The 13013-nt window shown below is 25.0% G+C and overlaps 1 protein-coding gene across 2 annotated transcripts in view; it reads right to left on the bottom strand.

Moving 5' to 3' along the window:
• Window positions 1–13013, bottom strand: part of LOC113556210 (head-specific guanylate cyclase) — a 238113-nt gene that overhangs the window by 151932 nt on the left and 73168 nt on the right. For both annotated transcript variants that reach the window (XM_026961037.1, XM_026961029.1), the window contains exon 4: window positions 773–852. In XM_026961037.1, the coding sequence (XP_026816838.1) occupies window positions 773–852 (80 nt within the window). The remainder of the gene's footprint in view (window positions 1–772; window positions 853–13013) is intronic.

Genomic DNA, 13013 nt, shown 5'->3' with positions numbered 1-13013 from the left:
AAATAATTTTTTAAAAAAATGTTTATTTTATTTCGATTGTAAATTATATAAAATATAAATTTTCAATAACATTATTACATTTTAAGATAATGAGTGTTGTTTGATTAAAAATCGAGTTAGAATCTGATCGTCAATTTTAATTTTTTGATAAGAAAAAACTTTTTAATCTTAATGCCGAAAACTATTAATTTAAGGATTATTTAAATGAACATATTATCAACTCACTAAGCTATTTATTGTTATGGAATAGTGCCAGAGAAATAAAATACAATTTTGGGCTCGCTACAAATCACTTCTAAACACCTTTTCTCATGTTAATCTACATAAGTTTTTAGTGTAAAATACTTCATAAAACATGGATATTATATTATTTTTGTAATATACCTATAATACGACAAACAATATTTTATATAGATTTAAATAAATATTTGCTATTTTTCAATTACCACAACCTCCTAATTTGAGTTTAAACAAAATAATTTAAAGGTTTACGTACACCATTAAAATTGTATAAAATATGAAGTAATATATATTATTACATAATTTTGTATAGTAAAATATTAGAGTATTATAGAATTACATTCAATTAACTATTCAAATACAATTTTAATATTTGGCTGATACAAACTTATATTTTTTTACGATTCTAGTATAAGTTATATTTATTACTTTATGTGTCTTTTTATATGAGTTTATTACTAATAAATTTTATATATTTTATATAATATTCTTAATAATAGTATAACTATAGGTATAATCATATTTTACTTACCAAATACGATTTGTGCAGAATCATACAAAATATCCAATAACTTAATATCACCACTTGAATAGTCTTGTGGTAGCTCGTCCCTGTAAAAAAGTTAGTAATAACAATTAATTATTTATTGTTACTCAATTATTATAAATATAATAACTATATATTTTGCTCATTGTTATGTTTAATTGTAGTGATTTTGTTTTTTTGTATACAAACATTATAAAAATAAGCTTGATATTACTTTTATGTCGTTATGAAAAATTCCTTGTACAAATCATATTATTCAAACGTTATATATTTTGGTTAGATAGATTTTTTTAAATAAATAAGGTATACTGATATATCTTACTGCAGATTTCACTTGTCGAAGATTAATCTTAAATTAATCAAATTTTAAACTGATAATTTATTTTAATTATATTAGTTTCGTGACATATTTTAGCTACTGAATAACTTTTAATCGGATATTATTTTGATTGTTTAAAACGATTCAATCATGTAGCATAATATTTTAATATTTGTGTGTTTATATTTAAATGTTAATTATAATTTTATATAGTTTAAAATCAATATAAAATTTAAAAATTTCGTATAAGTTTTAAAAAAATAATTCTCAATTACTTTGGCCCATTTTTGTCAATCTATTCTTTAGCTGTTTATTGTGCTACAGAAACAATCTTTTGCAATAAATTCGATGTAAATATATATATTTATTTTTTACCCTCCAGATCAAGATAAACATATAACGGATGTTATTGAAATTTCTAGGTGGTACTGTAGTACACTACGCACAATATTCTTCAAAAGAAATGGCGGATAAACAAGAAGGAGAACAACACGCTCATCAATCAGTGTCAAAGGCTCGTTGGTTCTTTTATCTCCTGTCTTTCTCTATATCTTTCTAGTCGTCTACCCTTGTTTTCTCCATTCTCTAAAATTTCCCACACATATTAAGTTTCTCTAAGACGTCCACACAGTTAAAAGTGTAGCAGCGTCATAAATGCAATTAATATGAATGATGTTTTCTCTGTTTGTTTTTGTTTTTTGTTAAGTGTAATTTATTTGAGTTTTACGAGTTTTTTCCTTGCCTTTTCTTTGAATACTTTTTTCCTGGTTTTAATTTAACGATAATTAATCATGTCTAAAGTGTGCACTGCAATGTTTTCGTATACACAAAACATGTCACCAGGCTTTATAAAACATTAAGGTAAATTCGATCATGGAAAATGTATAACAGAGATAATAATATATATATTATTATTATTATATTAATATAAATAAGTAATATACATGTACAATTCACACGATAAGATGGTGTCTATAAACAAATTTCAATATATACTATCATCTCATAAGTATGTCACAAATAATTATTGTGAGTCATCAATCGTCCGCAAGGTTAAGCTTACAGTACTCACTTCCAATATATTATAAACAAACGTATAAATCTACAACGATCAATATTTGTGTCTAATTATATTTTAGGATTGATCCAAAAAAGCAACTAAGTAATATTATAATATAGAATTGTTTAAAAATATGATAATATGTCTAAAAACGAATATAGTAATACAATTTTTCATTTTCGTTGGATTTAAATCCAACAAATAATAATATTGATGCAAAATAAACTTTAAAATAGATATAAAATATATTATTTAATTTTCTAAAATACATTTTAGAAATTCAATCTAGTATGTAGGTGCTAGACCTTGAAGTCTAAAAATAATAATTGAACAATGAATTGAGTTATACCAACGAATAAAATGCCTATAGAAAAAAATATGTTTTTAAATTTCACAGAAAAAATCCCAAAGGAATAGTATACGTGTAGGTATATAAAAGGTTTTAAGAAATAACAAAATAATAAAAATAAAAACTATTCTATTTTCTATATATGTTTATATTTTTTTTTTGAACCTAATTGAATAGTAAGTAATATTGTGGATCAGAGACAAAAGATAATTATGGTGAAACTTATAAATAAGTTGATCTATAGCATAGGAGCACGGTTATATTGTGTATGTAATTTTACTAAATTTGTAGGATTGTAGGACAATATAAATTCTTTATAAGTAGTACGTAATAAAGAATTTAAGATTCCAAGCGTAGGAGTGACGGCACTACCTATTGGTTTTAAAATTAATGTACATTTTTTTTACATTCTTTTTACGATTAATACTTATTGCCTTTCTGTGTGTAAAATAGCTCAACAACTTCCATCTGCCTCTCAACATATTGTTTTACTATCGACACCTTATTTTAAAATATTTCCAAATAGTTTATAAGAAGTTCACAATAAAAGGAAACAAAATGGGATATTTTTTATTTTCTTCTCTAGCAATTTCAAAATGCAAATGTTGATACATTTTTAACAACATTTCGATCGTTTTATTATTATTATTTTTTGTGGCATGGTTGAACGGTAGGTTGAAATTTATTTTAATGTAATATAATATGATATTATAATAGTTATATTCTTTTGTTTTGTGTAAAGTAGTGTCAAGAAAATATATTTATACTATGTATTTCTTCTAAACTTAGTATTATTGAGAAATATTTCTATTTAAAATCTTATTTAATATCAAAAAATATTATATTCATCAAAATTGGTTACAACAATGAAACAGGTTAACTGGTAGTTAAAAATGATTCTTAGAATGAAAAGAAAAAATGTGTGGATTAAAATTAAAATGATACACTGAACAAAATCTTAATTTGAATAACTATCTAAATGTATCAAATTCTTTGTAGTTTTATTTGTATAAATATTATATATATATATATTATATTGAATGTATTTTGCATGTATTATGATTAAAATAAACAGAATACAGGTACTGTTCAAAGATGGTATTAAATATTTCAAAGACGTTAATATTGCACATAAAATAAATAAGGCAATACATTGCAATGAAAAATATGAAATATTATAATTTGATATTTTTTTAAATTAAAATTCGCAGTATATAAATTTAAAAAATACCATACACATCAATCAACTATTCTATCATTATTATTCTATCATTGTATTATTTTAAAATATTATATTGATCATTATTTGTAAAGGAAATAGTAATTTATTTTTATTTTTATCTCAATGAATTCATTAGATATATACCTTGAATTGACTTAAATTGTGTACATATTGTTAACTATTTTAATAACCATCAATGTGGAAGATCTCACAAATATAAAATTATGATACATTTATGCATTCCAATATATTTACAGTAAATATATTAAAATGTATTTCAAAAATAATATTGTTGTTTATTTTAGTAGGCAGTAATACGCACCTATATTTTTAAAATCATAAATAATAACAGTCTAGCCGAAAAGTTAAAACTAAAATTAATAACTGTAAAAAAACAAATGTAATGAATTAAGTAATAATTTAAAATAAAAATATGTTTTTGGGTTATTTAAAAAAAAACCTTGTTAACCTATCTACCGATTACTATAGTTTCACCTGAACCGTTTTTTTCTGATTGTAAATATTGTTGAAGATTTGAACCAAATAAAATATTATAACAACTAATAATAGTTAAACAAAAAATTGTTGTACACAAATAAACCCAATTTATATGATACAATAGCCGTGTAATGGAAATACCCATGCGTAGGTTACATTGTTATCGTACAGGTCACAATGTGACGCTGGCTATTTTATAGCTTTTATATAATGTCCAACTATATTATTATGTGTATACTTTTATTTTCTAAATTTCCAAACAAAAAATTATATGACTTAAACACATATTATTTAAATCATATTCGTAAAAAAAAAAAAATATTAAAAATATAATTTTCAAATATCACAGATTATAAGGTTTAGAGCTCAGAGTTTATTTTTTTCTTTTTACATTAGTTATAGCAATAATTATAGTAACCTAACCTTTTTTTCATCTAAAATCACAGTTCTTCTCATTTTGTTTTATGTTTTTATTTTTTTTTAGACTTTCAGGTGAAAATCTTCATGGATGGTTGAACGGGGTTTAGTTTAGGTAAAGATTTATTATTACTTTCTCCAACGTTAATATGCGTAGAGTACTAATTATAAAGAGGTAGTGGAGGGTATTTTTTTATAATGACGAGGGATGAAAAAATGATAGTCGTTTTAATCTTAAAATTATTAAAGGTCTACATTAGTCAACAGCAAAAAAAATAATTACTAACAAAAAACCAGTTTTTAAAAACGTAACTTAAAGTTACATTATAATGGCAAAAAAAAATATTAAGGTTTTTAAACGAAACGTTTATAAAATATTCTAAATTATAAAATACTTAAAGGTTAATAAATGTCGTAAACATTAATATTATATATTTACAACAAATTTTGTTTTAAGATTTTAAATTTACAAAATTAATTAATTTATTATTAAGAAAAATACATAATATATTTAATCATAAGACGTATTATATATGAACTATAAAATATGACTACCGTAATTACAAGCACGTGGCCATGGTGTTTCATTAGATACATTATTATTTATTACTATTATATATTAAAAAATATAAATCAATTGTTACAAACGAAATAATTTTTCCAGCTCAACAATCAATTATTTACGATATATTATATAATATTAAAAGATTATTGTTACGATTGAAAAAGCGAACTACAATTTTATAATTGACAAAAGTAAATTGAATAAAATATAAATTTTAGTTAGTTATATTTATTTTATAAAAACATTGAATCGATCTGTCTGAAGAATAATTATTTATATTGTAATATTTAATGATTTAAATTTAGTCGTCAATTACATCGAATTTTATCAACATTAATTTGAATAAAATAATACATATTAATTCATGTGAATAGCAGAGGTTCCGTTCCGAACGATTATGCGTTGCTCTAATATTCTAACGAACATTTTATCTTTCGGCTATTAATCTAACCGATGAGCTACGATAACTTTAACTGTATGTGTCAGAATTATAGATTAGCTTTGATATATTATAAACGAAATAAAAATATATATTCAGGATGTATTACTCATGTATAATATAACTGATCTAATTTGTTAATTGCGTATAAACTATACAATGTATAGTTAAAAAATAAGATCAGTTATTAAACATGAGTAATATATCCTGAATATATATTCTTATCTCGTTTATAATATATCAAAGCTAATCTATAATGTTGACACAGAAACTAAAGTTACAGTCGCCGTTGCACATCGGTGAGATTAGTAGTCGAAAGATAAAATTGATCTGATGCTAATAATTTGACCGGGTTTTACAATAATTTGCATGATATATTTTATTTATTTGTTGTAGTAGTTAAATTAAATTTATTAGATAATATTATGTATATATATATTTGTTATGATTAACAAGGATAGAATATATTCCCCCAACAACAGGTGTCTATATTTGAATTTATGGTGGGTACGATATACAAGCTAAAAGCCCGTTTTATTGTCATGTAAACAGGATAATATAGTTATCAATTATTATTGTTATCATTATTATTTCACAATTTATAGGAACATTTATAATTCAAATTAATTTAGGAGCCTTAGTAAATAAATATATCAACGATATATTATTTTTATTTTACATAATTCAATCGAATACTTGATGTATTATGTTTAACTTGTATGTATCGCAACCACTGATTTGGGAATATTAAACAAATACAAAATAATTATATTGTCTTGATATAGGTTAATTAAATTTTTATAGAAGTGTGGAGCTTTAAATTTTATACATTTCGATAATAGCAATTTATATTTTATAATAAATAAAAATTCATAATATTGTGTATAGACATAAATTTAATATACACAATTTGGGTATTAAAGATTTTATTGAACGATAACCTTTGGAGCGAACTACTTTTTAAGCTTCATTTATTTTCCATATACACCTAAAATTCAGGAAAACAATTTATTCAAAAATAAAAAAAATTTAATACTTATTCAAATGAAATATTTAGATAAGTATGGGAATTTAAATGGAAAAAAACAAGATAAAAGTATTAAAATGTAATTTTACAAATAAGATAGTTGCGATAGTACCTATACTTCACAAGTAAAAATTCGATGAAAAATTAAGTTTTAAGGTTAGGGTTAAGGTTAAATGAAATAAAATGAAAAATGGCAACAATATATCAATCGATAATATGATATTATTTTTCAACAAAGCTTGGTGTTAACATTGTACGGATACATATATTGGGATCTATTTTATTTACAATGTGTTGAATGTTTTTTTAATATTTTTTCGAAATAAGTTTTACTTTAAATTAAATAAAACGGTATTTACAAGAATTCAAAATATAAATATCATGAAATCGTGATATCAAAGAAGAGAGCACAAAGTAGCTGCCACTTGAAGTATACGTCACAAATACAAATTCGCGGAAAAACGTACTCATTCAGTAAACATTCTTAAAAGATAATAATATCAGGACAAATATAGAGCTTCAGCATTTTTAGAGTATCGACTTTTTATGTTCTATATAAATTTGTATTTTCTTTTCTTTATCCATAAAAGTTTTTTGTCATAGCCATGTATATTTTTTTACATCTTTATTTGCAAATCACACTTATTGGTAATGTAAGCCTTTAAAATAAAATACTCTTTAAATTTCTAACATTCCTTGGAAGCCGATGTCATTGTATAATATTTCTTGAGTCGGTCAACTGGTACGCTCTTTTGATTTAGTTAAAAAAAAATAAGTATACACGTTTTCTAAGAAAAGAAAAAGGAACGATAACGTCGATAACTAATAATGATACTTTGATAGAGAAATTATAATGACAAACCAGCACGTTTGAAGAATTATTTTTGGTTTTATTCGATCAGCATTCGGCACACCCCGGGTGCTCGTATATAGTCGGTTAATAACACTAATAACATTTCATAAATAAAATAGTCGAGGATAGCCGACCTTGTGTTTTGCATTTATAATCACCATCTAATCTGTTTCGGACACAACCGCCCTTGGGGATAATTAGATGCCAAATTCACGTTAGGTACAACGTATATACAAAATTATATATAGGTACGCGTTCACCTAATAATTTTATTGATTATTTTAATTATTATTTTCTTTTAACGTACCTATATCGTATAAAAATCAACATATTAACGGTAATACTGAGCCGCACGCATCATACGGGATAATATAAATAACAGTAAATACTTGTCTTATTGTCGGCGTGGTTTTCGTTCAATTTATTTTGTTCATTAAACCTGTTCAATATCATATTGTCACAATTTTAGCTCACTACGTAGCCGTATCGAACGACAAAACAAAGAATTATAATTTTCTACATAGTTGCAATGAATGTATACAGATAAAATCGTCTTGACGTCTGATATATTAGTGACAATATGCTACAGACTAGCTATAGCCTGATAATTACCCACCAACCTTACTATTATAGTTATATTATGCTTAAAAATAAATAAAAATAAGTTTTAAGTCCTATTTATGTATATATATATATATTTTATAGTTAAAATCGCCATTTTCGTGATACCTTTTTTTTTTTTAAGGAAAGACAGTGAATAAAAATAAACGCACCTTATTTTTTATCTACTCCGGAAGCCAAATTTTTTTTGCCAGATTCTTGAATACCCGAACCCTTGCAGCCATCGATCGGTAGTTGTAAACCGACATTAATATAGACGTGTGTCACAAACGCGCCTCATATTTCTGTTGACGTTTTGTCGAGTACCGCTTCAGAGTGTAAACTATTATGTAATATTTCGGTAGCCGTTAATTAATAATTTGTGGCAATGACTGATGACCTTTTGGTGGTGTTCACACACAAAAAAAAAAAGGTAGCAGTGTCCAGGAATTTGCACATATATTCAGAAGTTATAAATTACAGGCAGTATCGAGTTTGATGATAATGGACATCGTCTGGATAATGTCGAGTTAACACAAACAGCCTGGAGAACGTAAATGAAAATATTTCCTATTTAATTGTTTGAGATTAAAATATAGGTTTTTATTTTGTGAACCTCAGTAAAATAGTGAGCGAGTAGGCCTAAAAATGGTAGTGTCTTGTATATACCTTTATTTTAACGAAATATATGTTTATATATTTTTTACGAGCAGAGCAAAATCATTATATTATATGTTAAATATTTGTATTGGTTAAGTTTGGGACAACCCGTCGTAAAAACGTCTAATTACGCCCCAGATGTATTGTAAAAAATATAAGTAGCTAATACCATGTTAATTTATTATGCGTCAAACAAGTATAGGTATACACATAAAACATCGTGATGTATCGATAACATAATAGAGTGAGAGAAAAATGTTTTTTCTACAATTTATGTAGTCGGATCGATAACAATAATAATTAAGAGGAAATATATATACAAATATATTAGATAATAATATAAATATACTGAATAGTTCTTTCAGAAATTTAAAAATTGTAATCTATTGAGTATCATATTTTTTTTTCTTAACACTATAATTTTAGCAAAATGCGGTTGTGGAATAAATAATAATGATAAATTACAATATACTTTTTAAGGTTTCCTAGCTTATAAATATAAAAGATGCACGGTTTTGCTACTGGACCATTTGTCCGTCATGCCCTTATAAAATCCGTTACCATGGATACTAAAGTGATTGTATTAAGCGTAATATAATAATATAAACACATATATAATGACTATAACTATTCTGTATTCACAGTGAATTTTAAAATATTAAAAAAAAACAACAATAATTTACAATATTAATGATATTACGACAACATTATAACGAAGTTTCAAAATTAATAAAATTATGTCATGATCAATTATCATTACAATAATATTAGACTATGATTTTTCATGCCACAAAATAAAATAATAAATGTGAAGTATGAGTTTTATTAAATCGAATACAATCTAAAATAACGCACGAGTAATTATTCAATAAAAAAGTATATACTTAATACATACCTAAACAACAAACTAACTTCCGAAATACATTATATTATTATTACGATAATAGTACGTACGCACATTAGTTAAAATCATACTAATTGGTTTTTTACTCGAATATAATTAAATTAAGTAAAATATAATGATAAAATGTATTTGTATAGAATATTTTTTTTTTCGAAGCTCGTGACCCCTAATATAATATAACATACATGATTTATTCTTAAAAATTCCCGAATACCAATTCATTGTTTAAAAGTATGTTATCGATTTGCTACAATCATCGCGACCATCAAATGTTTTGAGAGAAAGCTGCATTACTATTTAATGTCTGAACAATGTTAAATTAATCTCACATTATCTGCGTAGGATCGTATTGTGATTATTATCTGTATTTCGGGGGCGTTCGCATACACGCGTCTAAAATACAATAATATGTTTAACAGGGATGACGCGCGTTTGCGGCGGAAATCGTTTGAACAGCCACGGCAATTTATCGTTTGCTCGCAATATTATATAATATTTCTTGCTGCACTATAGTACATTTATATTTGTATAGAATACCGAGCTTAAAGCACGGAGGCTATTCGAGGGTCACCGAAACCTTTTGACGTCGAGCGTGTCCTCGTACGTGCGGTTACGCTTGGTCACGCCAGACAACGCTGTCGAGTCGATTTCGAACGATAATAATAATGATAATTCATGTCGTTTTTTTTGCTTTGACCATGGTAAGAGGAGGGATCGCGAACGACAAAATAATAATTTTATATACTACTCTCCGATTTTATCATCATGACAACCTAATATCGTTTTTAAAAACAACTCTCGCCTATGTAGATTAATTTGATTTCAATAACCGACACAGTTTTCATCCTATACTCGCTTGACATCGTCAAAGTCACAGTATAATTTTTCTATAATATAATATATCTAGTCTTGGACAGATAATCGGAATTTTTAAAAATACGATAAATTTTAATTTTATATTTTGCTTAGTTCAACGAATACTAGTGTAACAATAAATTTAATTAAATTGAAATTAATTGACGTAACTGTTCAATTACAATGCTATAATATAGCCAATATGATATATATTACGTCTCTATATATTTATAGTTAGAATGAGCTACATAAAAACAAACTAAATGTTTCCGTTTTATCGTATTGCTTCTGTAATAGTATTAAATTATGCTATAAGTCTAGTAATTTTAGATCCTATTGAAGCTATACAAAAATGATAAAAGTGCTGACGAATTTCAAATAGATGCTAATGAGTCATTAGTAATAACCATCTATAAGAGATTCATGATTTATTCTATGTACCTATATTGGAAAATGGAATCATAGAAATACTTGTATACATTTGGGCAAAGTATAAAAGTTGTTATGGAGTATATGACTGAAGATCATTATTGTATAAATATAATATAAAAAAAAAAAAAAAAAAAAAACGATAAAATGTGGATAGAATAATTTTGTATATTTTATGCATTAACAGAAAATTAACGTACTTTGTTTTTAAACAGTCAATAAAGTTATAGTCACTTTAACTCATTTAGATTTGAAATATTACAGAAAAATTTAACAATAATTGAATCATATTTCTCACTAAACTCATATTTTTCGCCACTCATACACCAACCTGCAAAAGAATATGTTAAGAAACCAAAGAAATGAATGTGACATTTTCCATCAACAGAATAATCATGTTGGACTGTGTTTAATAATAAAATGAAACGATTTATAATAGATAAATATTTCTATAGATACCTATAACAAATATAATTTGCCTGTTTTTATATGTACGTTTTAAACAATTTATAGATCAGTGATGGTCGATTTGCAATCTGTTGACTGAAGTTTCTATATTTCTAGAGATGAAAAATTAGGTCTACACACCAACGCAATTACTAAAAAATGTCCAAAAAACTTTTAAGATATTAAGCGCCTAGAACGCTTAAAGCCATATTATAGTTTTTTTAAGTGACTTAAGCTAAGAAAAAATAAAACATGACTATTTTCCTCTAAGAAATTTAGTTAAAAAAAAAAACAAAAGTTAAAATAAAACGGCACTGGGAAAAATATTCAAGGGACAATTATAAAACAATTTAACATTGTTTTAGATGATAGTCCTTGCATACCTTATAACTCAATGTCCAACAAATCTTTTCTGAACTCGCTCAAATTCATTGATTTGTTCAATTTGTTGAGGGTTCCAAAATAATTTAGCCAAAAATATTTGTATTTATATTTTTCTAGAATATTACTACTCGACTATGTTAATCTAATCGACTAACAGCATAAGAAATATGTTTTTTTCCTTACTTGATGTAAGATTCATTCACATGTGTAAAAGTCAAACTCTTAAAATAAAATGCATAGATATATACTAATTTATATAATTTTATGTTACATACCAATTACACACCACGTTAATTTAGTTATTATATACGTTTTACTTGTTTTATTATTATTATTATTATTAAATACTGCGATATGAGTATTAAATCTTGGTTATGTAGTAATTACATATTATTGCGTGTACACTTTTTGCTCTAGACTTTTAAAATTGTATTATCTATAAGAGAATGAGTGTGAAGCCCAAAACGAGCAAACGACCAAAATTTACGACTTCAATTAGTTGTGAAAATGTGATAAATTAGAACTTAACTTCTAAGCCGGCAGGAAAGATATATATTATATACCACCAACGCCAACATTTTATTTATTCTGGAGACTTAAAATTAAACTTCAAATAATAACTTAAACTGGGCCTGCAATAATCATAATTCAACTATCTAAAACTTTACAATACAAATAAACACATAATATTTAAATCCCAACAATAATATTAATTTTTAACGAATTAAAATAATATAGTAACGAAACAGTCAATTATTTTTAAAACTTTTAAACTGTTTTGTTCGTGAAAAAATAATGACACAATGGTTTTGAAAACGATGTTTTTTCACCAAACAAATAATATACACAAACTATAATACGATACGTAATAACAATAACAAAAATTGTTTAGTAAGTAATGGGATAGGTGAATAACGATATACAACTCTAATACATCTTTTGTATACTATTAATACAAATATTATGATATTGATTATTCAATAAAGTATCTATAGTAATATAATATGTAAATTAAAATCATTGTTAAATCACAAGCTTTATGCACGTAATAATGAGCGCACTTTGTTTTGTCACGAACGGTATCATAATATTGTGCCTGTTCGACTAAAAGCATTCGCATGCGTCTCTATTATAGAAACGGGCAATAAATAATAATTATTTGCTTGCTTTGTCTCGTTATCATGCAACACTTAAGTTG

Source organism: Rhopalosiphum maidis, chromosome 4 (assembly GCF_003676215.2).
Source record: "Rhopalosiphum maidis isolate BTI-1 chromosome 4, ASM367621v3, whole genome shotgun sequence".
NCBI classification, from domain to species: domain Eukaryota; kingdom Metazoa; phylum Arthropoda; class Insecta; order Hemiptera; family Aphididae; genus Rhopalosiphum; species Rhopalosiphum maidis.
The sequence above is the reverse complement of the archived record's forward strand: the minus strand, read 5'-3'. Positions and strand labels throughout refer to the sequence as shown.